This window comes from Ammospiza nelsoni, chromosome 12 (assembly GCF_027579445.1).
Source record: "Ammospiza nelsoni isolate bAmmNel1 chromosome 12, bAmmNel1.pri, whole genome shotgun sequence".
Lineage (NCBI taxonomy): Eukaryota > Metazoa > Chordata > Aves > Passeriformes > Passerellidae > Ammospiza > Ammospiza nelsoni.
The window spans coordinates 8,216,340-8,243,876 of record NC_080644.1 but is presented as its reverse complement, the minus strand read 5'-3'; the positions used below and the strand labels follow the sequence as shown (position 1 = coordinate 8,243,876).

Here is a 27,537-nt window from a genome sequence, read left to right as displayed (position 1 = left end):
ATCCTCCCAGTTAGTTCACAGTTTCCTTTTCATGTAGTCATCACTTTCTATTATTTGCGAAGTCCATAAAAGGAATACAGCACATTACAGTAATTTTCAATTTCATCCTTTGCAACAACTCTGCTTTCAGAGTCTAGTCCAGACCTTACCTTAGCCTGGCTCAGTATCTCTTGCATTTTTGTTTCTTTTTATTGTCCTTTGTGCCGTGGCAGGAAGAAGGGAGTTCTGTTGTACCCTTTTGGGGAATGGTTGTTGGAAGGCATTTTTGTGCTGGTTCTGGGCAGCAAAATTGGATATTTCTCCAGCAGTATGTGCCTTTTGTGACCCCACAGGGCTGGCTGGGATGCCTGCAGAGGGTCCAAGTCCAGCTGTGGATCTTCTTGGTGATGCTGTTCCTCAGATCCTCTTGCAGTGTGGTTGGAATTCTTCTTGCAAATGGATGTCTCAGCTCTTTGCCAGCATTACAGCACCTTCTTCTGAGGCCTGTGGGACACTGTGGGCCTGAGCAAATGATTTTGGGGCCCATGGCAGCCCCGGAGCTCCCTTAGCTGTTGATGATTCCTGGTGCATGTGCAGCAAAGGGGGGTGCAGGACTGTGCTGGCAGGTGGGAGCACAAGGAGAGACTGTTCACAGCATGGGGGTGTCTGGGTGCCTGTGCCTCGGTGGCTGGGCATGGCTTTTGTGTCCAAACAGGTTTCCAGGCGCTGTCTCAGCTGCTTCCATGCTGCTGACCCAGCCTGGGTGGTGGTGAGGGCACACACCAGTGTCAGATGGGGTAGCTCTCCCCAGACCTCCTAGAAGGCAGCTTTGCCTAAAAGGTGGGGGACAGACCCTGCTAAGCTGAGGGCCCTGCATTTTCCTTCTTGAAAGCAGGTGTAGTTGTGCCCTGGGGCATAGGAGAGGCAGCCAGCTCAGAGCTGGTCCATCTGTGCTCCAGCCCAGAGCTGGTCCATCTGCTCCAGCCCAAGGGCCAGGCTTGACTGCATCATTCATTGCTGCTACACCTGCAAGCTGGAAATCAAGGTGCTTTTCAGAAAGTGTCTCCTTTCTGCTGGGTGCCCCATCTCAGGATAGCTCACTGAACACAAGGCAAGGCTGCAATACTCATTGCAGGAAGGGCAGCACTTCTGTGTTCCCAGTCCTGCCCTCCTGCTCTTGTCTGGGAATTCTGCACTTGCTGTGCCCTGTTCTGCTGTCCTGCTTTTACTCACTGCCGTGCTCTGGCAGTGCCACCCATGAGCCTGGAGAAAATAAACCCAACAGAACTCATTCAGCTTTGACTCGGCTCAGTGCTGCACTTGCTGATTTCAGATCTCTTGTGGGAGAGCCATGCCTTGGCTCACACTCCTCAGCCCCCTTCTCTGGGCTAAGTGCCTGTTAGCACTGCTGTCACACTGCTGTGGGCAGGGTCTGCTCCCCAGACAGAGCCACCCTGTTTGTCTCACACTGTCACTGCTGTCACGTGTGCTGAATTTGGCCCTCCTGGCTCATGATGGAAGCTGTGGCTGTGATGGAGGTGAAGCACTCACGGATTTGTGGCTGCCCTGTAGGAGCAGAGCTGGGAGCATCCTGACTGTGGATAGGGCACTGGTGTGGCTGCTGGGCTGAAGTGGTCCTGTGCTTTGCTTATGGCACTTCTGTGAGCTTTGCTGATTGGGAAATCCTTCAGGGAACCATGGAAGCAGAATTGTATGTCCAATACCCTTTTGCAGACACCCCCTGCCCCTCTCTATTGCTCCTCCCTGCTACAGGACTTGAGAGAACACCAAGGGGAAGGAGAATGGGCTCACTCCTCTTTGACACTGCCATGCTCACCATTCCCTCTTCACCTGGGGCTTTGTTAATCCCTTCCCAGCTGGCTGTAGCCAGTGGCATTAAAAACTACAGGTGACTTGAAGCTCAACTCACCTGAAGCTGCTGATGGCCAGAAGCTTTCCACAGCCAATGATGGGATGTGAAGGTAGTCGCCATAGAAACATGTTGGGCAATAAAAGGAGCCTTGAAAGCTCTGGATGCCTTTTGGCAGGAGCCCGTGTGTGAGTGTGGGTACAGGTAGTGGTGCTCACCCTGCGCACCAAGGCTGTGAGTGAGAGATTTGGAAGCAGCAGCTGTAGGAGCAAGCACAGGAGCTGAGCCCTGCTTTGGTAAGCTGGCACTTCCCTGAGGTTTTGATGGCAGAAGGGTGAGATGTGGTCACAATAGTGGCCTGGCAGCAGGGAGCTCATTCCCACAGAGGAGCTGTCCTGGTCTGTACACAATCAGCCCCTCCTGGGTGCTGCAGCCACAGGCTTGGGGCAGCTTCATCCCCAGTGCAGTGCATGGCAGCCCCTGGGGACCCAGCACAGCCTCTGCAGGTGACATCCATCTGTCTCTGGACTCCTTTTTGAGCACTGCTGCCCTTCCCTGTGCTCTGCTGGGCTGAGTGCAGGCAGACACCAGCCCAGGAATGGCCCCATGCCCACCTCAGAGGTATTGGAGCTGGGTACCCTGGGCTGTGTCCCCTTGGCCCTGGCCTGGCTCTGCCCCCTCGGTGCCCCTCTGCTGCCTTTGGGGCAGAGCCTGGGAGCCCCTGGCTGGCTGTTTGCTCACAGGCTGGCCAGGGAGCCTGATCCTCTGCCCTGTGGGGCAGATAGAGCCTCTGGCCCCACTGATGGCCAGAGTCAGCAAGGACAGATAAAGGTTTGGCTGGTGCAGAGGAACCAGACTGGTCTGGCCATGCCAGGAGGGAAGAGAGCTGAAGCTGTGGGCCAGACCCTTGTTCTGGCAGCCTCCTGCTCTGGAATGGATGTTCCCTTGAGCCAGACAGTAACTTCTGTGTGTGCCTGGGGATGCTGCACTCCCTTCTCCCGTCCTGCTTCCTTGCGTCTCTGTCTGTCACACTGGGATTATCTCCCTCTGCTCCTACTGCAGCTTCTTCCCGGAATCCCAAATCCCCAAAATGCTGTTTCTCCAATAATCCTTGTCATTAAAAGTGGCTCCTAAGCTCTGAGCACCTCCTCCTGTCCTCATCACCCTCTCTAGAGAGAATCAGTTGAGTTGTGCATATACTAACAGTGAGCAAATCATCTTCTTAACCTGGGACGGGACACTGTTGGTTCCACCCCCACCACTGCCAAACTGCAGAGTTACCCTTGGATCTTTCTGTATTTTCCCTATTCAGTGTTTTTAGCTGTGTGAAAACGTGCTGTCTTTGCTATTGTTGTGGCCCCAGCTAGGCATGTGGCTGTTGACATGTGACAGTGTTGTGCCTGTGTGGACAGGGAATTGTTTTCCCTGCCACCGGAGTCTGGAAGGTCGAGGACAGACAGGTGAGGAGGGAGGCATTGCTTTGAGAGCTGGACTTCACCAGCTTTCTGAGCTTGGCTGCCTTCCCACTTATGAAATACAGCTAAACCTTTTGATGGCAGGTAGGAATAGCTGAGCATCAGCAGAGTCCTTAAGAAATTACATCCCTGCTTAAACTTTTCAAAAGTCAGCTGAACACCCGTTTGCTACAGCCCTCCCGGGCTGTTTCCCAGCAGCATGGTGTTTTTTCCAAAATAATTCCTGCTGCAGTAATGCTGTCCCAAGGCAGGGCACCCGTTCCCTGGGCACCCTGAATTTGTGCTGTGGAAGCTCTGGGGGATTTTGGCGGTGTAGTAAGGCGAGCCCCCAAAGCGTAGTAAAAATAAGGGCAAGGAGACCTGCTCATTTTTTAATGTCTTTATTTATGAAATCAGCTCTGGATGCTGCTGCTCCCTTCAGTGACGTGGAGGAGGAGGTAAAACAGCTTTGCTGTGTAGCAGAGCTGGGGCTTCCACCCTCATGAGCGTGCCTAGGAAAACTGCAAAGTTCATTGTCTGAAATCCTCATCCTGGTCCTGTTCTTGTAAGGTTATGGTGACACCCAAAATCACACCCATGGAATAGAGTGACAGTTCCCGAGTAGGACATGTCACTCAGTCCCTTACACCGCAAGTTGGCTCCTCTTTTTAGGGTGTTCTTCTCTCGAATTGCACATTGTGTTTTAATTTACATGTTACTCACATGTCACCTTCTCTACGGCTAAAGCCATTTCGGGACAGAAATGCACAGGCAAGGGGCCGCTGGGCAGGGTGACCAACAACACCGACAGCTAACAGAATCAACACTTTCAACCGGGTAATTAACATTTAACAGCCAACAAACAGGGCAAACATCGATTTACTGAGTTATCCTATAAACTTGTTCATAACAGCGCTGCCAGGTCAGTGGTGTCGGGCTGGGCTCCGGCTGCTCCCGGTACCGGGGGCGGACACGGGCCGGGGCTCCCGGTACCGACGGCAGACACGGGCCGGGCTCTGACTGCTCCCGGTACCGGGGCGGACACGGGCCGGGCTCCGGCTGCTCCCGGTACCGGAGGGGACACGGGCCGGGCTCCGACTGCTCCCGGTACCGGGGGCGAACACGGGCCGGGCTCTGACTGCTCCCGGTACCGGGGGCGAACACGGGCCGGGCTCTGACTGCTCCCGGTACCGGAGGGCAGACACGGGCCGGGGCTCCCGGTACCGGGGGTGGACACGGGCCGGGGGCTCCCGGTCGGGCCGGTGCCGGCAGAGGGAGCCAGCCTTCCTCCGTTCCTGTGCGCAGCCCGCCGTGCCAATTAACCAATTAATGTGAAAGAGAGGTGAGCTGAGAACAGGGTCCTCCATTGGGCAGTGGCTCTGTGGTCTCGCTGTGTGTTTCCCAAACCCCTCTTTTCCGCTTTGTTGCCCAGATTCAGCTCTCAGGTGAGCCCCCGGGTGGGTTTGGTGTGGCCCAGCTCGATGCAGGACAGGAGCAGCCCCGGTGGCAGGTGTGGCAGGGCTGATGGCACAGCTGGGTGCGTGGGCAGGGGACAATCCCCAGGTGTGCAAAGGGCTGGGGCTGCCACTCTGAGTCCCCATGGCACGAGTGACTAGGGGCTGACCCTGCAGATGGGGACATCATCATCAAGACATTGCCTTGCCCCAGAGCTGGGTTAGTGAAGGCAGCCAAGGGTTTTTGCGCTGGAGCTCTGCAGTCCTGCCTAGAGGACTGTTGTGCTGACAGATGTTGCTGCTCCTGTTCTTGGTACCACAAAGCAATGGATGTAAGGAGTGAACGCAAGCACTGAACCCTCCCAGATGGAGTAGCCACCACAGGTGAGCATTTATGGATTTTTCTCTTAAAAAGCAGTTTTGTGTAATGGGAGACTCGTGTCTGCTGGGAATGATGCTGGAACCATCAGTTGAGGCTTTAATTGGTTTTGCACCTAGAGTGCAAATGTGTTTCAGTGGATTAGATGGGAAGTGGGGTGGTGCTTGGCTGCTCCAGAGCTGGAGATGTGAGCTCTCCTCACAGGACTGAGGCTCAAGGCACTGTGCAAGGAGAATGGAGCTTCTCATTCTGCCACTCTGCTGCTTTCTGGGTAATGCCTTTGGAAGGGTGCAGTCTGATTTCCTCTGCTCTGGCTGTGAACATGGCCTGTACTGGTGCAGCCAAGTGTTTGGGCTGTTGTGGGATAGCCTTGGTAAGCAGCTAAGCCCCACACAGCCAATTATTCACTCCCTCATTCCCAAGTGGGTCATGGGAAAATGAAAGGAAGAGTAAAAGAAAATGTGTGTGGGTTGAGATAAAAATGGTTTAATGAGTGAAAGTGGAAGAAGAGAGAAAGAAAACAAGGGATGCAAAGGCAAACACTCAGTGCCTTCTCTGCATGGACTGATGTCCAGGAGTTACTGAGCTAAAGATGACAAACCCCCCAAGATCCCTCCTCTCCCTTTTTGTTGCTGAGCACAATGTTAGATGAGACAGGGTAGCTTTGTGGTTGATCTGGGTAATCCGCTCCCAAACTCTTGTGCACCCCAGTCTGTTTACTGAGGACGTGGTGAGAAGCAGAGAGGGTTTTAACACTGCAAACACCATTTGGCAGTAGCTAAAATATCAGTTTTGTTTTGGTCACAAAGCTAAAACTCAGCACCAAGCAAAGCTAATTAACTCCCTCCCAGCCATACCCAATACAATTAAACACCTTTTAGTGCTCATACTGAGGGAGGTGGCTTGGAAAAGAGTCCTTGTCAGACCTGGGCAGCAGGAGAAGGGGCCTCTGTCCTGTGGGTGTGCTGGCCAAGGCACACTCAGGCTGACCAGGACACAGGTGTGGGGTGCTGCCAGGCATGGTGTGTGTTGGGAGAAGCTGGAGAGGCTGGAAAGCAAGCCTTGGTGAGCGGGACTGTGTGTCAGTGGTGAGCTGGTGTAAATGATCCTCAGCTAGCTCCTTCCTGGAGCTGGCAGGACAGGCTCTGACCTGGGACTGCCCAGGGCTGCTGCTCAGCATCTGCCTTCAGCTCCTGGCCACAGGCTCTAGACAAGTTTGTTGCTTCTAGGGAGGCATTTTCCAAACCTTAGTCTGTCCCAGAAGGAGAAAATCCTGCAGCTGAGCTGGTATTGCTTGTAGTAAGCACTGTCAGGGTTGTGAAAAGCTGCTGTGAAATAGAAACGAGAGGGAGGGACAGTGAAGCACCAGGCTGGAAGGCTTTTCTTTAAACTGCAGCTGAGCTGGGCTTAGGCAGGGGTAGGACACAATGTCTGGTCCTGGTTTCCAGAAGGCAGCACATGCATTTCCCTTGTGAGAGATCAAAGGCTGGGACTGAGACTCATCTGTATCTTTTTTTATATCTAGTCCATCACTGTGCTATCTGGTGCTTCCCAAGTATATATAGAAATAGCTTTTTATTTTTTTCTTTGTCCTCTTCTAGACAATGCCTGGAGTCTTTTATAACTTTTTAATGCTTTATATGTTTTGTGTGTGAGATCTGTCTGTACCTCTGTGTACCAAGATGTGGAAAGCTGTTTGATGAGTGAATGCTCCTAGTGTCCTCCACCATGGGGGCCCAAGCAGTGCCCAGATGCAGTGCTTGTGTCTGGCTTGGTCCTGAACCTCTCAGAGGTTTGTAACCAGCCCTGCTCAGGGCAGCTGTGTCTTGTTTTTCTGTTTTGGAGTCACCATGACTGTGTGTTCAAGGTGTGAGTTTGGTGTCACACCACTGTGAGGTGTGATGGAGAGGTGAGGGGAAAGACATGTACAACAACTCAGAGGCCCAGGGGGGCAAGAATGGCTTCTTGGCTGGACACTGCTTGGCTTTGGATGCCCAAACTGTGCCTGAGGTTGCTGCCAGCTCAGCAGCCTGAGATTGGTGGTGGGTTGGGGAGGAGCACGTTTAGTCTGTGCTGCAGTCCTGACACAGTGTCCAGCTGGAGCAGTGGGGGCCTGGAGATCAGAGTGGGAGCACACAGGGGGTGATGTGCAGTTTGGATTTCAGCACTTGTGCAAGTGACAGCATGGACTGGGTGTGTTGGGCTCTGGACTGGGGATTTGGGTTCTGATGTGACTGTCATCAAGGGAGCTGGGAAGGAGTGTGCAGGGAGAAGTGGAGCAGCCCAGAGGACAGAGGGAGTGCAAGCAAGGGTGTGCAGTGCAGTGACAGAGCAGGATGCAAAGGGTTAATGTGTGCGAGGGTGACAAAGGAGGAAACCACACAGGAAGGTGGCTGTGTCTGTACATGTGTCCTGCCACTTCTGCCTCTTCCAGGCACAGAACTGCTCTGGGGGGGAGTGAGGGGTGCTCAGAGCCAGGGTCTGTCTGTCTGTCTGTCTGTCTTTGGTCACGGGGCTCTTTCTCTGTCAGAGCGGCTGCTGTGCTGACTGGAGAGGGTTGGGCCAGGGGAGTGCTGTGTGTGCTCTCAGGCAGATCCCTGGCTGGAGCAGTGCCAGGCTGGCAGCCTGGGCTGGGCAGGAGGACTGGGAGCTGCAAATGGCTGCTGCACCTGCCTGTGTGAGCGTCTGTGCCCCCTCCCGCACGCCCACACTCCCCCGTGTTCCAGCACAGTCCTGCTTGCCCACGTGGATGTCTATCCCCTTTGCTCTATTCTTTCCCATGCACTTTGTCCATCTGCTTTTCTGTCCTCCCTGTTGCTGCTGTAATCTCTCTTTTTCTTCCTCCCTTTGTTGCCTGGGCTGCTTTGCTGCCTCTGACTTCACCGTGTCCCTCTTTATTCCTTTTGATAATAATAACATTAGAACCCACGTACAAGGCCCCAAGGTCCCAGCTTTGTGCAGATACATGAGGAAAGACCCTTCAAAGCCTGGTGCTGGCTTGGGAAGATTCTCACAGCCTCACTGTTTCCAGGAGTGTCAGAGGCAAAGGGCCGGATTGTGAAATAAGCCCTGTGCAGAACCCACGCTGTGTCCTCTGTCCATCCAGGAATGTCAGAAGTGAAGATGCCAGTCTTGTTTGATGGAGTTTTACACCAAAGCCCTGAACCCCTGTGCCTGATGGAGGAGATGAATGATTAATTTCCCTTTATCAGTTGTGCTGAGCAGAGTGGTTGTTCCCAGGGCTCCCAGTCTGTCCCTTCCTCTTTGTGCTGTTGGTTTGGTAGTGACATTAAAGTGAAGCTACTTGCAGATTCTGTTCCAGTCTGCTGTGTTCACGTGCTTCAAGCTTTCAGAAATGTTCTCCCTTTCAACTGCAATTTGCACATTTGGCCTCTGCTGAGAGGTGATGCTTCAATGGGATGCTGAAGTCTGGTGGTTGGAAAGCAGTGTTTCTGTGATGCACTGAGCTTTGCATGTGTGATACCCACTGTGTTTCCTGTGCTTGAAGGCCCTGGGTGGCTGCTGCTGGATGCTGGTTCTCAGTCTGCAAATACAGCACTGGGGGAGTGCTGGAGGAGGAATCAAATCTTTCTCTTCACTCAGCAAAGTGGTCAGAGTTCCTTGCAGAGGGAAGGCTGGTGCTGTATTCTTGCAGAATCATATCCAGAGACACACAGTCTTGTCATAAGGATGTGTCTCTGCTGTGCTAGTCCCTCACAATTCAGAGCTAGAAAAGGGCTCTGAAATCAGGAGGCACATCTAACACTTTTTGTCCCTCTCAAAGCCCTCCAAGGAATGTACTCCCAGTGTGTAGTGGTCTCTTTCAGCCTTGTTCAGCCACACTCCAGTTTTCTGATGCTCCCACTTCTGCTTTCTCATAGCTGAACCTTCTGTTATTTATGCCTGTGTCCCAAATCTCCTTGCTGAGAGCTGGATTTGGGAAAAGAGCAAGCAGTAAAATCAAAAGCCATCACCTGTTCCCGTGGTTTGCTGCTCTTTGCAGCCCTTTGAGTTTATGTACAGTAAATGTCTGTTGCAAAGTCTGTCCCTGCGAACAGCAACAGGCTGCTTTGGGGTTTTTGCTTCCCCTGTGATTTCTCTTTGAGCAGCACGACTCAAGAACAGTAGAAGAAGATGGGGGTGGGCTGCAGCAGCAGGACCCTCTGGTGCCAGCCTTTTCCTGGGCATCTTGGAGCACTGTGGAGCCTCTTTGCCAGCACTTACATTGGTCACTTTGTTGGAGCTGGCTGTCAGCAGGATCATTTCCTTCTTGCTTTGGCCAAAGTGCCTCAGAGAGCCTGAGCATACTTTGAGGAGAAACTTGGTCTCTCCACAAACCTGGGGGAAGATGTCATTTGTGGATGCAGCAGGGTTGGCAGCTCTGGGTCCTGCATGTGAAGATTTTGGGAATTCCACCTGGGAGCACCTGTGTGCACAGGCACAAGCACACACCACTGTTCTCAAGGTGAAGAAAAAAGGAAGTTTATTTTCTGACTCCAACATTTATAGTTTTCCAAGTGTGACAGTGGGTTGGAGGGTGACAGTGCCACCTCTCCAATGACACTGAACAGACCAACAGTCCATCAACTCTCTCCTCTTCCATAAAGGAATGCAAAACAAGGAGTTATTTACAGAAAGTGTGTGAGAAAGTTCGCTACAAGAATGTCAACATCAGAAGGCTTAAAAAAATCTTTAAAAAACCAGGGTGACAGAGAGTGGCATCATTTTGCTTACCAGGGGGCTTGTGAGAGGTGTAATATTGCTGGCAGAGCAGAGAAAATTGGTGTCTGTCCAGTACAAGGCGCTTCAGACAGGACAGAAATTGAACAGGACCTCATCACCTGTTGTAACATTCACTGGTGTGTATTGGAAGATTTGCCCTTCCTCGAGGGAAGGAGGAAGGAGCAGCCCTGGAAAAGGCAGTGGGACTGGTTTGTCGCTCTCTGAAGTGTCCCATCACTGCTGGTGTGCAGACTCCCCTCCTCTTGCTGGTTAATATTAGCATTCTGTTTGTGGAGCAGACGATGCAATTAACACAGAGGTGCAGTCATTCATCCTGGCTGCAGGACCCGGGGGATCAGATGTGCTGGGGATAGGAAGCAGAGGCTTTCTGCTGGGAAAGAATGTCACAGCACAGCGGCCACAGAAATGAAAAGCTATTAATAATGATCCCGGAACTTCACTTCCATCAGCTGTTTATTTAAAGGTGCTCCATATTCAAAGCCTCCTGATTTATGTGGGCAATAACACTCACAGTCCTGGGATCACTTTTTTAAGCAAGGCTAATGGGGTGAAACCATCATACTGCGACAGTAGAGATCAAGCTGGGAAAATGATACTGGAGAGAAAAATAAACTATTGCCTAGATAATCCCTGAGCTACGCTGGGCTCGGAGCTGGTGGGAGCTCCCTGCTCTTCCAGCATTTATTAAGGCTTTTGCTTCCTTTTTTTTTTCTAGTCTTTGTGAACAGAATTTAGTGGGCATGGAAGGATATCAGAATTTGATTTCTAGCAGACTGGATGCTAAAATGCTTCTTCATTTACATGTGAATGACCTGGGACATGTGGTCTCTCTGTCCCTGTCTCCAGAGCTCCCACCTGGACTTGGTCCATTCCCAAAGGACTGGTTCCTCTGGGGAAGGGTGTCTGTGTCCTCTGCTGTGTGGGTTTTACCTGCAAAGTGGCACAGGAATGCCTGGGGGGGGACACAAATGGGATATTCTGGGCTGTGGCACTGAGGGGACAAAGAGGTGTCTAGTTTCCATGTGGGTTCTCTTTATGGGGCTGTTTGCCCTTGCCAGGGAGGGCTTCTTTGTGGGGCCCAAGTTGGGCCATTGACACCTGAATTTTGCAGAAACTTACAGTGGTTACCTTGTTGTGCAGTTAAACCATGACATGAGGGCTGGGCTCAAAGTGCAAGAAGGGCTCGGGGCAGGAGAACATGAGTGTGCTGCTGGTTTCTCCTGACTGCAGGTGAGCCCTTGGTGGACCTGGGGCAGTGTGAGCAGTGCCAGATGCTGCCCATCAGAGGGCATGTGGTGTCTGCAGGGCAGTGAGCAGCTTTTGGCAAAGGCTGGATGTTTTCCTGGGGGGGTGGAATAGCCCTGAGGCCACCAGGCTTGGCTTGAGTGAGTGGCTCCTGGGACATGGCTGTGAGCACTGCTCATTGTCAGGAGCTGTGATGTGATAGTGGTGATGTGATTAGCAGAATGAAGCAAATGATTCCAAATAAATAATGCATCAATCATTAATGGTTGAATGCAAAATTTAGCCTGTTGCTGTTGTCTGCAAGTTGCTTACAAGGAGGTCAGCCCTTTATTTTGCAGGAGCTGTTATCTGCAGGTGCTGTGCTCTGAATATTCCTGGCACATCTGCTCCAGTGTGTAGGTCCCTGTCAGAACTCAATACATCCCTCTAAGTGTCCACAGTTGCCAGGGGGCTCTGAGACCCTAGCACACAGCCCAGAACACCTGTAGGTTTGATTATGACCCATAGAGCAAATTACCAGCTTTGTATGAAGGCCTAAAAGCCACAAAAGTTTAAGTAGTGTAATAATAAAATTATCACTAAGTGAAAAAGTAGATTTTAGAGTTTTTAGAATAGAGGTTTTAGAGACAAGGTAGAAAGACTTGGGCATGTCCAGCCTTTCTTCTTCTTCTTTTCTACCTCCATCTTTTGCTGTGATGGTGGCACTTTTAGATTGGTTTAGAGTAGAAGCTCACTGTCTAACATAAGTAATAGGTATTGGAAAGTAATTGTAAACATGTTATATGTGGTTTGTAGTATAAAGAGATAACACTGCCCCGGGGGCAGTGACAAGTCCCTCTGTCTGTCCTGCTGAGCGGACCTCAGCAAAGCAAGAGAAAACTTTTTATAGATAAGATACAATAAACAAAATGTGCTGCCTGTGTTGGAGACTCAGCTGCCAGGGATTCCTGCCAGCTGTGGTGGAGTGTTCTGCACAGTGCTGAGTCTTAGCAAAGCACATTTGCCTCCTGTCTGGGGGATGAGCTCTGCACCATCTTGCTTCAGGTTCCTAAATTCCCGTGGTGCCACATTCCTTCTTTTCTTCCTGGTGCTTAGGAATTCCTGGGGAATTTTTGGAAGGTTTGGAGCATCTTCTTGCAAACCAGAAAAGCCTGTCTGTAGGCAGGGCAGTGCTGGATTTTAGCAGGATGTTGCAGAAACAATTTTCTTACCCATTATGCTATCTTGTTTCTAATTTTTATTTAATGAGCTCCTCTGAAAAAAAGAAAATCGTTGTAACAGTTTTCTTAAGTGTGAGAGATCAGGCTGAAATTGGCATTAAGGAGACTAATTACACTCATTCTTCCACCTTGCTAACAGCTGTTTATTGCTGCAGGCTTGTCCTGAGGTGCTGAGGAAGCCACTTAGCTTGGGCCAAAGGCACCCAAAGAGGCATCTGCAGTGGGGAGGTGGTCCAGGCTTCTATTCTGGGCTGTGCTCAACCAGATGATCTTGTTGCAACTGCAGAAAAGCGCTGTGAGAACTGCAGAACTGCAGGTGCAGCCCCCCAGGTCTTGTCCTGGGTTTTTGCTGCTCTCCTGTCCTCCCTCACAACCTCTCAGCTTCATTGTGGAGGATCCTGTGGGAGCCTGGTCCGAATCTCAAAATGACAATGTGCTGTCAGGGGAAGGAAGGGACTTCCTCATGCCTTCTGTAAGGAGGGGTAGCAGATCTCCTGTCATGAAGACTGAGGGATTTCCAAGGACAAAATTGCTAAGAGGATTAAGATGTATGGGGAAGAAGAGTGAGCAGCAGCAAGAGCCCTTCCTGAAAGTGATGTGTGCCTGCCATGGTATTTATTTCACCAGAGGACTGAGTCTCTAAATGTGACCTTGAACCTTGAGAAGCAAATTGGAGGAGGTTTCTTTGAACCTTTCTGACTCACTCTAATACCCACTTGTTATTCTGTGTAGGAATTTGAGGAGTCTTTCACAAGAGGTAGGAAGTTGCAGACAGAGCTATGAACATCTTCAATTTTCCATTTAATCACACAATATTGAATGATAAATAATTCATGCATCTGCCAAACATTGGCTTAAAAGAAGCCAATTCCCTCCACATTTGTCAAAGCGGAAGAATTCCATTTTGTGCTTTTTTACTTTACTTTGTCCTCTAATTCCTATCCAAATGGCCCCTTTGTCTGGGCCATCAGCTCTGATTGCACCTGTCCTGTTTTGGGCTTGTGCCCTTCCTTTCCTGTCACTTTTGGTGGTGTTGAGGGCCAGAAGAAGTGCAGCAGAAGGCAAGGAAGGGGGTGATGGTGGTCCCTTGTGACCGTGTTCACAGGGGTTTTCGGATGAGGGAAGAGACAGAGATCTGACTCTATGTTTCAGAAGTCTTGATTTATTGTTTTATGATCTATGTTACATTAAAACTATACTAAAAGAATAGAAGAAAAGGTCTCATCAGAAGGCTGGCTAAGCTAAGAATAGAAAAGAATGATAACAAAGGCAGCTGTCTTGGACTCTCTGTCCGAGCCAGCTGGGCTGTGATTGACATTAATTAGAAACATCTAAGATGGGCCAGTCAAAGATTCACCTGTTGCATTCCACAGCAGCAGATAATCATTGTTTACATTTTGTTCTTGAGGCCTCGCAGCTTCTCAGGAGGAAAAATGCTAAGGAAAGGATTTTTCATGGAAAGATGTCTGTGACAGTCCCTGTGTGTCCCTGGGCTGGCCACAGGAGCAGCTCTGGCAGGGGAGGGTTCTCTGCCCAAGAGCACTTCAGGCTTCTCAGGAGGTGCTGAGGCATAAAAGATGCAGCTCTCTTAGGGGAATGGCTTTCAGACACGGCTCTCTGTCCACATCCTAAAATGAAAGGCTTGGGCTGAGCTCTGGAGCTCTCTCCCCACAGCAGGAGGAGCTCTGTCCATCTCAGAAGTTGTGACAGAGGTGCTGTGATGGCTGCTTCCACCTCCTCTCAGAGACTGTTTTTAAAGACAAATTAAAAGTATTGTATTCACGTAGACAAGGCATGAAAATTCCATATTTGGGAAAGAATTGCTGCAGAGCGAGACCGTTATGGCTGTAAAAACCTCTTCCCTAGGGCAAATGTTGAGATTTTCTTTGCAATTAAAATTTCTTTGAAACTTGGACTAGAGAAGATTTGGAGGGAAAAAAAACCACCCTCCTAAACTTTGAAAATACTTCTTTCCAAACAATGCTTGTGTGAGAGCTTTAACAAATACTGTTCCTCACAGTGTGTCTGATAGCAGAAAGTGACTGAATATGAGAAGTCAAAAGGTTGTGAATAGCTCCTGCTCTGGCAGTTGCCTCATTTTTCTATTATAATTTCTCAAGGCAGCATCAAAGCGGACAATAATTAAACTTAAAGCAACTTAAAAAGAAGGGAGAAAGAGGCATGTTTAGTCATACAGAGCTGAGCATTGTGTAGGTACACATTTTCTGCCAAAACAACTTTCCTCAACCCTGTGCAAGTTGATCTGAGAAGAAAGGCAGATGAAGGAGTTCCTTGCTGAAAGAACACTTCCAAGGAAGCAGAAAGAGGAAATCCAGTGATTTACTTCAAAAATAAGCATGACTAAACTTTTACTACGGATAATGGGTTTTCTGCCCTGTTGTTAAAGCTGAGGCTCTGGTGACATCAGAGGGAGAGCTTGATTTTATCATTGTCTGTCTGCTGGGCTCTCTATCAAGGCTGAAGACTTGCTGAAAGGCAGATTGCTACCAAATGTTGCCTTGCACAGTCTGGACCTGCATTTGGGAAAAGCTTATCCAGTGACTGGTTGCATGACCCTTTCAGTGTGTAAGTAAAGACAAAAGTAATTTAAATATCTTAATTAAAAAGCCTCTAGAGTTTTGGATCCTTTTGCCACTGATCTCCAGCATTTGTACACAGTGCTATCCAGGTCGATATCTCTTGGTTTCTCTCTCTTGATTGGCAAAATTTGGTGATATTCTGGAAAGGACGCTGAGTTAGAGTCTGCCTTTTGCAGGATCCATTTCAGCAGAGGGTTCAGTGGGCAAAACCCCAATTTCAGCAGAGCTTGCAGTGGCAAAAACCTGTCTAGCTTCCAGATGCTCCCACCAGATGTGGCACCAGTATTCTGGTACTTTGTCCAGCTTTATGTGAACATTGAGACTTAAATGAAAGCACTGATGGGATCTGCTGGGATGGGAGCTTGCAGTGCAGTGCCTGTGACCATCATCTGTCTTGGTGTGAGTGGGCATCCCACACCTTCTCTCTCAGCAGTGCTGACTTCCCTTACTGAATTAGTGATGTGTGTTCATGTTTTCCAGCCAAGGACTGGTTTGTGGGGGCTGCAGCCAGGTTGTGCTCTTGGTCCCTGGTGTTCTAAAGCTGCAGAGTATTCCAGAGGGCTCAGTGCATTCCACTGTCCAGCCCAAAGGGGGAATCCTGAGGTGCCTCTTGAATGCTGGAGAGGAGCTGTGGGGATGTGGATGGGTGCTTGGCCAAGTGCTTGGTGTGCTATTGACATCTCCTGTCAAGAGACAGCGTGTGGGGTGTTGGAAGCTTGATTGTGATACCCCTGCCTGGCCTGGAGTTGACAGTGTTTTATGTCTGCTGAGATTGCCTCATCTCTCCTCTCTGTGTTTCGAGGAGAAGTTTATAAAAAGAAGAAAAAAAAAAAAAAAAAACCAACAAAAACCTGTATTTGCCTCATCTTGTCTTACAATATCCAGTAGAGAAAGTGAGCTCCGGAGAGCCTGAGTTCATGTCTTAGCCTTAGGCCTGGAGATTATGAACCATCTTAAAGCTTTGCAGCAGCCTTGCCATGCCTGCATTACCTGCACACAACAGATCTGGGGGGTGTGTGGAGCCAGCCTGCTCCTTTGCCCAGCTTTAAGCGGATTTGAATCCTGTTTAACAGGAGGAGCCGTGGTCACAGCCCGTGCTGCTCTGTAGGCAGAGCTGGAAAGAATTGCTCTGGGAGTAATTGCTGCTTTCCCTGCCCCCTGTCCCAGCAGGGCTGTCTGAGGCTGGGCTGCTGTGCTGCCCACGCTCTCACATGTGAGGCAGGTGGGCTCCCTGTGGGCTGCAGGCTGAGCTGGCACTAATTTGACCCCCAGAGCTGCTCTTGTGCTTGCACGTGGCTTCAGCTGTTCCTTGAGGTGACAGAGCTGACACTGGATGGTGCTGGAGCCAGAGCTCACGCTCTGAGCTCTCAGGTAGAGGCACAGTGGGGTCAGAAGGAGCTGGGCAGGGAATGGAGGGGGCTGGTTGGTGCTGGAGGTTGGCTCCACTATTTAGAAAGGGTCTCCAGATGGGTTTGCATGTTCTGGGAACATGAACTTGTGTGAAACTTGTGCTCTTCCTGCTGCTCTGACAGTGGGGCACTCATGGCTGCTTGCTGGGAGTCAGGTAGGAGCTCTGTCTGTCTGGCTTTCTGTCCTGGGTTGTCTCCAGAGGTGCTGTAGTCCTGCCTATTGGAAGCAGAGCTGCAAACCATTGACAAAGCTGTGACTGTGCTCTGTCTGTATCTCCAGCCTGCCTCTTGTATCTCCCCATGCTCTGCTCTGCAGCCTCCCTGTGAGGCACCTGTGCTCAGTGCCAAAGCTGGCAGAACCACAGTTTGGGACTGTGCTGCTTCCATTGGTGTGCTGTAACTCTGTGTGGCTCCCCATGACTGCTCAGAGATTCTGCTCCAGACCTGGGGATGAGGGCACACCACAGCTCTTCTCGTGCCCCCTTTGTCCCTGCAGGATCTGCCCTTGGGAGAGCACACTGCAAGGAGCATGGGAGTCCACAGGCCCCCAGTTTTCAGCCACGGGGTTGGGATTCTGCCTGCAGGTGCTGTCCCCACCCCAAGGACTGTCCCTGTCCCTGCTGTGCTGCTTCTGCTCCTTCCTTGGCTTTGCTGGGTAGCAGGGCTGGAGCTGTGTGAGAGGTGCTGCCCTGAGCTCATTCTGCAGCAGCAGGAGGACTGTGGGTGTCAGGCTGAGGAATTGTCTCTGTCCAGCAACCCTCCTACTGCAGCCTTCCTCTCCTTGTGTCCTCTGGGCTGTGGTAAAGCAGAAGAAAGCCCAAGCTTTAAGGAGCTCCTCTCTTGTGCTTGGCATTCATGCTGTGGCTCTGCATTCTAGAGGGTGGCACAAGCAGTGCCTTGCTCCTCAGCAGATTTTGTAGCATCCCCATGGCTGTTCTGAGCAGCTGGAGCAGCCCTGATGCTGCTGCCACTCTGCTGGGAGGAGTAGGGAGCCAGAGCAGCACATCCGAGCTCTCGTTTGCTGAGGCTGCAGCCTGGGGTTCAGGAGAGAGGGCTCTCCTTCCCTGCCTTTGCATCTCCTGGAACCTGGTGGGCAATTCTGTGCTTTTTACCAATTCTTAGGGCTTGTCAGAGGAGCAGTACTGGTGTGCCAGCCCTTCCAGCAGAGCTGTGTGCACGAGGTCCCGGGGATGCTCCCTCCCTCTGGGTGGGACAGTCCTCCCTGGGCTGCTGGCAGCAATGCAGGGCTGTGCTGGGCACTGCTGCCCTGGTGTGCTATTGCCTGCCCCCTCCCCCTGCCTACTTTCTCCTGCATCAGCCTGCATTTGTAAAATGAAATAAATATTGACATGGACGGGATGCTATTCAATTTGTCCTGATCACTGGGCTGCGGTGAGTTCTGACAGAGCACAGTGTAAAACATAAGCTCAGGATGTAATTTCTACTGTCAACATGATGTACAGTAGAGCTGTGCCAAATGCGCACCAACAAACTGCACGAGCTCTGCTGGGGAGGGCAGGGGGAGCTGTGCTGATCATTGCAGGTGGGGATGGCAGAGCAGCAGGACAGGGGACATCACCCTGGGCCTGGGGCAGTCTGAGGGTCTGGTGCTTCACACTCTGCATGGAAGCCTGCTTGCTGTGGTGTGCTGGGCATGCTGCCACATGGGAACATGTGTGCTGCTGTGGGCTGGGCTGCAGCAATTCCCATGATTATTTACAGCCCCACTGCTCAAGTGTGGCAGGGGGAAGGGGCACTTCCAGCTGTTGGTGAAACGTTTTCAATAAGATGGGGAAATAAACACTGTGCTAGTCCTGTGTGACCGTGTTCACAGGGGTCTTAGGATGAGGGAAGAGATGAGGATTTGACTTTATGTTTTAGAAGGTTTGATTTATTATTTTATTATATATATTATATTAAAACTATACTAAAATAATAGAAAAAAGGATTTCATTAGAAGGCTAGCTAAGAATAGAAAAAGAAAGAATGATAACAAAGGTTTGTGGCTCGGACTCTCTGTCTGAGCCGGCGGGGCTGTGACTGGCCATTAATTAGAAACATCCAACGTGGGCCAATCACAGATGCACCTGTTGCATTCCACAGCAGCAGATAATCAATGTTTACATTTTGTTCCTGAGGCCTCTCTGCTTCTCAGGAGGAAAAATCCTAAAGAAAAGATTTTTCATAAAAGATGAAAACAGTCCTGGTTCCTGTGCATGGGTCCTTCTGGGGTGTCTTCATTCCTGCTGCTGCAAGGGCATGAGTAGGACTTGGTGCTTTTGGCTTTGCAGCTTCTGGAAGAGGTCTGTGATGTGCAGCTGGAAAGAAGGTTCTGCACACTGAGGAGAGACATGACCCTGAATCTGTCACAGAAGAGACACAGGCTGAGAATTTGCCACTGGAGAAGGAGGATCTGGTTTGTGGCAATGAGCCTGGCTAGAGATGTGTCTCTGGGCCTGCATTTTGTGGTGCAGGGGACTGGAGTTCAGCACAGGTTCTGTGGTTGGGCTTTGATGTCTGGATGAAGCAGCTCTGGTTACAGCACCTGCATTGCTGCCCACAGGAAGAGCAGCACACAGCTCAGCTGAGAGCAGCTGAACTTTGGGGACGTGACACCAGCAAACTGCATCAGCTCAGATGAGGAATCTGTGAAATATAAACCCAGCACAATAGCTGAGACTGTACATAAGGTTGTGTTTCCCACAGCAACGCAGCCCAGCCCCATGGGTGCTCAGCAGGACTCTCTCTCCATGGCAGAATCTGCTCTGTGGAGTGCTCAGATGCAACAGGACTGAACAAGTTGCCTTGGGAACTGTGGGCCAGCTTGTCTGCCAGCCAGGGAGCAGCTCTGCTCAAGTGGAGCTCACCCACTGCAGCATCTTCTTCTGCCCTCACTTCCTCTCTCCTGCCTTGCCTTAGTGTGTGCATTTAAACTGTTCTTGTTACTGGTTTATTGATGCTGTTTGGGACTGTGCTAATTCCACTGGTGTGCTGTAACTCTGGTCAGGCTGACAGAGAGGGCCAGCGTCCATTTCTGCCATTTCTGTGTGCACAGGGCTGCCTGCAGTGAGTGTCTGGGGTTCCTGTGTCCTGGAGGAAATCAGATGTCACTGAGGTGTGAGATGGTGTGATGAGGGGAATCAAGGTGGCTCCTGCTGCTGTCACAGAGCCAGTGTTGGTGCTCTCTGCCAGCTGTGTGCCCCAGTGCTGGGTTCTGGAGGCAGTGGGAATGTGCTGCCTTTGTGCCAGCTCGCTTGGACACCCTGGATGCTGATGTTGGTTGTGGTGCCAGGATTTGCTCCACTGGACTGGCTTTCCTGCAGCCTCCCCATGTGTTCAGAAGGCCTTCAGTGTTGCAGAACTGCACCCTGGCACTGGCACTGCTGCCTTGTCAGGCTTCTGGCAGGGTTTTATAAATCAGTGTGGCTGGATCTGCTCCTGGATGGCAAGGACAGGATGCTGGGTGAGCAGAATGGGAGACTTCAGCAGGTGGTGGCTGCTTCTCTCCAGGGCTCTGGCTGACATAGCTGTCCTGAGAACACATGCAGATGGATTCTTTTCTAAATTCTCTTTCTGGCAGTTGAGTTTACCAGCTACAGCTCCTTGTACTCAGATTTTGGATACAACCAGAGGTGTTGCCTGTAAAAGTGCTGCAGAGTGGCAGGCAGAGATGCTGGGCAGGGTGTTCTTCCCACACTTACTGTTTATTTGCCCTTGCTGCTGACCTGAAACTCTTGCTCTGGCTCAGCTTTTGCTGCTCAGTTTATTGACATGTCTCACTGTCTGGGTAACCTACTCCAAAATAACCAGAGCTCTCCTAGGTGTGAGAGCTGGGAGAAGTGCTGTTTGTGACAGCAGTGCACTATGTCTGGCTGTATTTATCTTCTGTATAGCCAGGTAAGTGTGACAAAGCACTCACTGGTTTTGTGAGTGTCTTGCTCTGGAGCCTGCTGTGGGTTGGGCAGCCTCAGCTCTGTTGCTCCAGACCCCAATCTGTGCATTTGATCTGTGAATTTACTTTTACCCTCTGTGTGGGAAGAGATGGCTCAGTCCATCCCCCACCTACAGGACATCTTGCTCCCCTGGGTGTACAGAGTTAAATACTCTGGGGTTTGATAGGGACTCTCACCAGCTGCCCTTTGGGAGCAGGGACGGGAAGCATTTCTGCTTGGGAGGCCTGGCTGCAAGACACATTGCCAACAACTCACCTGGCTGGTGTGAAATATCTTTATAATAAATGGGCTGGCAAGGAGGAGGGGTGGCAGCAATGTTACTGCTTCTGTACCGTGATTGCCAACATAAAAATACACTGGAGACCCTGTTTTCCTTGGAGCATGAAGTGCACAGGGCTGGCACATGTGACAGCTGATGTGCATGTGTGAGTGGAATGCAGTGTGTGTAGATGGGGAGGAAATGTGTGTGCACACAAATGAGGCAGAAATAGACAGAGGGAGCCAGTGAGTGTGAGTGATGTTGGCTGTGCATGGGGTGGGATGTGTGTGAGACCTTTTGGTGAACAGATTTGTGCACATTGTTTGACACACAACTTGTGAGACATGAGCAGGCAGTGTAGAATGATGCTTTGTGGTTCTCAGGGAAGGGTCTGTCCAGACAAGTGAATGCAGACAGGAAGGAGTGCAGCAGAGATTCCCTGTTTGGGAAATGGCCCCATTGGTGGAGTCACACAGGGGAATGGCAAGTGAGGGAAAGAGCTGGAGAAATATGTGGGAGCTGTCCCTCCTCTGAACTGTTCAGATTCATGCAGGGGTCTGTGCAAAGCACAACCCAGCTCCCTTTCTGTGGGGAGTAGATGGACATCTAGTCCAGGATCATTTGCCTTTCCATTCACCCTCTTTCTGCTCTCCTCTGCTCCTCCAGAGGAGCAGCTGACAGGAGATGAATTCTGCAGGCTGGTGCATGTTTCATGAGTAGATCAGTCTGTGGCTGGTATTGCAGAGCTCTGGTGGAACCTCAGGGTGTTGGTGCAGGGAGAGATGGATGCTGCATCCCCATCTCCTGGTCAGGCTTCATCTCTCCATGTGCTCACTGGCTAAAGGTCTTGTGTCCCAGCCCTTGGTGCCTTGAGAGTGGCTTGAAGCTTACGCCAGAGCCCTTTTTCAAACTGTTACCTTTGGAGTCAGCCACGTGGCAAATTCTTTAACAGATGCTTTCCTGCTGCCCATGGCTGCAGAGGTGAGATGGCAGAGAGGTTCTGCAAGGAGGGCTTGCAGGAGTGTCTGCACTGGCTGCACCTCCCATGCTCAGAGGCTGGTATCCCTCACTGTGAGCCTTGTCTGCCTGCTGTGCTCTGGTCCTGTGCTGTGCCAGGAGTGCTGCTGCACATCTCCCAGCAGTGTGGGTGGGCACCAGTGACTCCCTCCAGGCACACACCTCACTCCTCTCAACAGCCAGGACCATGTGGTGAGGGTTGCCCTTGTCAGCAGGATCCTTGGTCTCTGAGTCCCTGCTGGAGCAGATGTCTGCAGTGCTGGGAGCTCTGCAGCCCTCCCTGTTGTGTTCCTGCTCTGTAGGACCTGTGGGATTTGGCCTGGCAGTGGAGCACCTGAGGCAGGGCAGGGTGGGAGATACTGAGCAATGCTGCAGGAGCAGCACAGGGGGACATTGGGCCGTGTTTTCACACCAGCTCTGACACTTTGGCTTTTTCCAGGCTCCTGAAGATGCTGCTGACTGCCCTGCACCTCCCTGCGTGAGCCAGCAGAGAATGGAAGTGACCAGAATCACCTGGGCCAAGGACCCTTCAGCAGGCACTGGGATGGAGTTACAAATGGCCTTGTGAGCTGCACCTGTGGCACACACACCTGCCCTGCCACACTCCTTGCACAGTAGTCCCAGCTGCCACAGGACAGGCAGACCTTGGCCACAGCAGCTCATCCTGTCAACTCTCTGTGGAAAACTCTGTGGAAGAGCTTCCTCCTCCTCCTCCTCCTGTGAATGCCAGCAGCGGGTGTGTGTGCCCCGTGTGCCCACAGGCAGGGTGGGCAGCAGGCTGGGCATCGCCCCCCTGCCCAGCCAGACCCACGGCAGCCCAGCACGGAGCCCTGCAGCTCTGTCCCCAGGGACAAATGCCAGCTGCCACACTCTCCTCTGCAAACCCAGGAGCAGCCTGCCAGGCACCAGCACTGACTGCTCCCACGCCAGCAGCGGGCAGCCCGGGCCGCCTCTTGTCCCACATGTGACTCAGGCAGGACAGGGCACGGCATGCAGCAGGGACAGGGATGCTCTGCGCTGACCAGCCAGCCTCACACCCCTAGTGTGGACATTCCTCCCGCTACTCCCTAAAGGATGCTGGCTGCCTGTCCAGAAGCTCCTTGTGTGGACTTTCCTCCTGCTTCTCCCTAAAGGATGCTGGCTGCACACCCAGAAGCTCCTGCTGATGCAGCCCCCTAGAGTGCCATGGCGAAGGGTCTGCAGGGCTGCCTGTGCACCATGCTGCTGCTGCTGTGTGCCATGCAGGAGCTGGGCTGCTGGGCCATGCACACAGCGGGGCAGGGCCCTGGGGAGCCCGGGGACCCTGCACTGCTGGCAGGAGGGAGAGTGAAGCGTGGCTGGGTCTGGAACCAGTTCTTTGTGGTGGAGGAGTACACAGGCACAGAGCCGCTCTATGTGGGGAAGGTAAGCTGGTCTGGTGTCTCCATGGGGGGACAGGGGCAGGGTGGATATGCTGGCACTGCTGAGCAGAGAGAGGGCCCTTGTGAAGGCTGTTCACAGGAGCCTGGCTGGAGAAATACTCTCTGGACTGTGATGGCAGGAGCCTGGTCCCTGCTGGGGGTGGTGAGGTTAATGTGCTCCCAGGACACACCAAGACTTACATCTGCATTCCTACAGTTGTATACTGGTTTCTTGTGGTGTCTGGGGGTGGGTGCAAGAAGCCCTGTCTCTGTGGGACAGGTGACAGTGCCATACTGGGCAGGACTGGGTCTGGAGGAGGGAGCTCACCACACTTCCCTGGTGTGCAACCTCCGGGGAAGGCTGGACATGGACCTCTGCTCCCTCCACTCCTGGTGTCCCAAGGCTGAAGGAGCATTTCACATTGGGGTTCTGGGCTTTATCCTTTTCTGGGAGCTCTGGAGAAGCAGCTGCCCCTCACATCAGGCAGATGGGTTGTTTGTATTTGGATGAAGGCAGTGTTTGGACTGTTTGTATTGGGTGAAGGCAGTGCTAGCTGTTGGGACCAGTCAGAGGAGCACACTGGAGCTGGAGGCATGGGCTCGCCCCAAAGGAAAGTGCCCAAGAGCTTGTAGAGCAGGGCTGTCTGATGGCCTCAGCCGTCTGGGCATAAGTCTGGAGGAGCTTGAAAATGGGTTTCTTGGCTGGGGGCCAGCGGGGATTTCAGTGGTGATTTGTGTCCGTTTCAGCAGACACTCAAAGCCGCGCTCCTGCGCCGCCCTCGGAGCAGGCCCAGCTAATTCATGGCTCCCCTGGGAGCAGCACAGGGCCTGTCACAGGCCTGGCTCTGCCTCTGCTCCAGCTGAACCCAAACCTACAACTCACCCGTTTTACAGCCCCTTTCCACATCACCCACCACATCACCCGCCTGGCTCACAGCAGCAGCAGCTCTGCCTGGGATCCCCAGGGCTGGAAGCAGCAGGGCCAGGCTTTTCCTGCTGCTGGGAGAGCATGGAGCGCTTGCCTGGGACACTCCTTGTCCCCAGCAATGTGCCAGCCCTCTTAGCACAGTCTGTGGGTCCAGAGCCTTCCTGCACTAGGGCTTGCCCTCCGTGGAGGCCTCTCACACACCTACATGTGCTTTCTGGAGGGCCGATACCATTTCCATAAAATCTGGGTTCTCTAGCTAATCCTTCTTCTGAACTGTAATTTCCCCTGAGGCTGCTGTCAGTTTGATGTGGATTTCTTTGGGTTTTTTAAATAGAATTATGGGGTCAGCACTAGTTACAAACTTCTGCATGTGGACAGATCTATTTTAGATAGAGGAGAGGATTAAAGGGAAAAAAGCAGATTTAATTAAGTTGCTAATATTTAAAGAAAATTGATGAACTCGGGCTTTATGAGTTGGAGCAAACAGAGTGCGCCTTTATTACGGGCTAGTTTTTATTTGATTTTCTTTCTTTTCTAGCCCCAGAGCCATTTTTTATTTGTGTATCTGTGCTTTCTGTTTAATTGCTTTTAATAAGGAATGTGCACCTCTGTTCATATTTAATTTTGATTTAATTATTAGTATGTAATTAATGGCTTGGTAAGAATTCTGGTTGTAGTCTTTTAGGACAAGGAAACAATTTTCCCATTTAACAAATGGGACTGATCAGCCTATTGTCCTCCCTCTGGATGTCCCAGACTCTGCTCTCCTTGCTTGGGGCTGAGCTGCAGGCAGGGCTGGGTGGTCCCTGTGCTCTTGGGGCCCAGAGCTGTGTGACATCAGTGTCCTGCTGTGCCCAGGGGTGGAGGGAGCCCTGAGGCTGCATGGTGCTCCCCAAGCCTGCCTGCTGTGACAGGGAGGGGAGAACATCCCTGCTATGTGCTCTGTGGCATCTCCCCTCGTGTTTCTGTAGTCTGCCATCCGGCCCTCCCCCATTAGTTGTTGTTTAGCCAAGCAGCACAGATTTAGCTCTTTTAATCTTCCCCTGTAAATCAATCTCTGCAGCCCCTTGAGCCCAGGCTCCATTTTTCTTCCTAGCATTCCGGTTCGCAGGGATGCTGGTGCCTGCTCCAAGCAGTCAGTGATGAGCAAATATGTGAAGAGGATGTGCTGAGAGCTCAATGTGGTGCTGGATGCTTTATCTCTAGCCTAATTATTAATCATGAGCCCGGTGTTCAGCAGGAAATGCAGGTTTCTGCTGCCTGCACTGTACAGACCTGGTGCTCCTTCATTCTGAAAAGCTCACGGAGTAGCACTGAGAGCTGGGAGAGGATGATAAAGTGAAGAGGGCAGCAAGCTCTCCCCCAGCCTGTGGGGAGGGTGGGGACTGGATGGCCAGGCTGGGATGTCCATCCCCACAGACCAGGGCAGGATGGCCAGGGTGGGGTGACCACCCCATAGGCACATTTCCAGCCAAAGCCATCACGGTGGTCCCAGACTCTGCTGGGCTCACAGCCCTATTTGTGAGCTGAGTGAAGGTCTCCTTCCAGGCAAGCCTTGAGAGATATGTCACCATGGGCAGTAATTTGTGAATGTTGTGCAAAATGCACTGAATTGCCTAACGTGTGGGTCCCTCACTTGTGAAATAAATACATAAACTGTATCTAACAAGACAAATATAATGAAGGCATCGTAAAAAAAGAGGCAGCTCTGGTATAAATTCTTGCTGGTGGAGCTGTATGTCTGAAAGGTGGATTATAGAACTGCAGTTTGGAAGATTGAATGGCCCATAAACATTTTCATATTTCATTAGCCGATTAATGGACGGCTTTTTTCTTTTTGTGGAGGGGGGACATGACTTTGCTGATTCTAAGCAAAAATTGTAGGAAACAAATGAAAGCAGCTGATGAAACCTTTCCGGGGGCCTGTCCCATTATGGATTGTCCCAATTAATGCCCATGCTGCTCCCTGTCAAGATGCATTCTGCCTGTCCAGTTACTGTTAATAGATTTCTCATAAGTGGCTGGATTGTAAAAACCTCATAACTCAGTTTAATGCCACCAATAAAATTATCTCTGGACGTCTGGCCTGGATTCCAGTCAGCTCTTGGTCCTTGGGGAGCTGCTGTTTACCCTTTCTTTTCCTAATTCCAAACATTGTCTTAATTAAAAAATGAAGCAGCAGAGATTGCCTGCAAAGGCATCTTCCTCAGGGTCTGTTTTTAGTCCTAACATGAGCCAATTTGTCACACTCTTTTGCAGATTTTGTCAAAGTGGGGCTCTGGGCATAATGATGGGATGTTGTGACCCCTGTTGCCCTGCAACACAAACCCAGCACAGGGGTGCAGCAAGTGTGTGAGCTCTCCAGCAGGGAGACTTGTCAGCACCAGATGCCCAGATCATGGAGGGTGGCTGAGGCAAAGCAGGTGGATGAGGATGGACTTTGGGCAATTAAAAGGGAAAAAACTGTTGGTTGTGTAGAAGGGAGGGGATGCTGATGGTGCAGCTTGGGAGAGGTGATCCCATGCTGCCAGAGTCCTGGGTCCTTGCCCAGAGGGGAACCTCTTTCTTTGGAGTGCAGTTGAGTTGTCCTTTGCTTTTCCATCATCTCATAACCCCTTCTTAAACTAGTTTGTCCCTTGGTTTGTACTGGGGGTGGGCACTGGCAGAATCTGTAATCTGCAGAGCTGTAAAGACAGGCCTTTAATTCCAATTTATTGGGCCTTCGTGTCAACCAGCAGGAGTTGTCTGGTGGTGCTCTCTGTCACTGTCCAGTCCAACAAGAGCAGAGGGGCATCACACAGGGACCATGGGCAGGTGGCTGGGGTTGGGTACAAGCACATCCCCAGCCTGCTCCCACCCTTTCCCTCTTTCCCTGGCAGATCCACTCGGACTCAGATGAAGGAGACGGCTCCATCAAGTACACCATCTCCGGGGAGGGCGCGGGCACCATCTTCCTCATCGATGAGATCACAGGGGACATCCACGCCACAGAGCGCCTGGACCGCGAGCAGAAAACCTTCTACACACTGAGGGCACAGGCCCGGGACAGACAGACGGACCAGCTGCTGGAGCCCGAGTCAGAGTTCATCATCAAGGTGCAGGACATCAACGACAGCGAGCCGCGCTTCCTCGAGGGGCCCTACATCGGCAGCGTGGCCGAGCTGTCCCCCGTCGGTAGGTCTGCTCTGGGAAAGCTGCACCTCTCCCCTGTCACACCTTGGTCTGCTCTGGGCTGGGAAAGCTGCACGTCTCTCTTGTCACTGCTTTGAGCCCACTGTACCCCATAAAAACTGCTTGCAAATCTCAGGGATTGCAGAGCTATGGAGCCAAAAGGGAAAATAAATAAGGTGGCTTAAGAAAAACAAGTGGATAAATCCTCTGAGCTGATTGCCAGCCTTTGGCTGAGCGCTCAGTCTCAGCCCTAAGCCGTGCTCTGGGGACGGGTCGTGGTGGTGCCAGCTGCCTGCTGTGCATTGACTCTGGCTTTGCACAGCCCCCTCCCTCCTGAAGGATGGGTGCTTGGACTAAACCCTCACAAATCAAGGGGCTCACAACCATGCTGGCTGGTTGGACTAAACCCTCACAAATCAAGGGGCTCACAGAGTCTGCCTGTGGTTCAGATTGGTC

The 27,537-nt window shown here is 51.6% G+C and overlaps 1 protein-coding gene across 1 annotated transcript in view; it reads left to right on the top strand.

The window, feature by feature from the left end:
* Positions 1-27,537, top strand: part of CDH22 (cadherin 22) — a 79,830-nt gene that overhangs the window by 4,492 nt on the left and 47,801 nt on the right. The window contains exons 2-3 of the mRNA XM_059480920.1: positions 22,022-22,986; positions 26,790-27,084. Coding sequence (XP_059336903.1) covers positions 22,768-22,986; positions 26,790-27,084 — 514 coding nt within the window. The 5' untranslated portion in view covers positions 22,022-22,767. The remainder of the gene's footprint in view (positions 1-22,021; positions 22,987-26,789; positions 27,085-27,537) is intronic.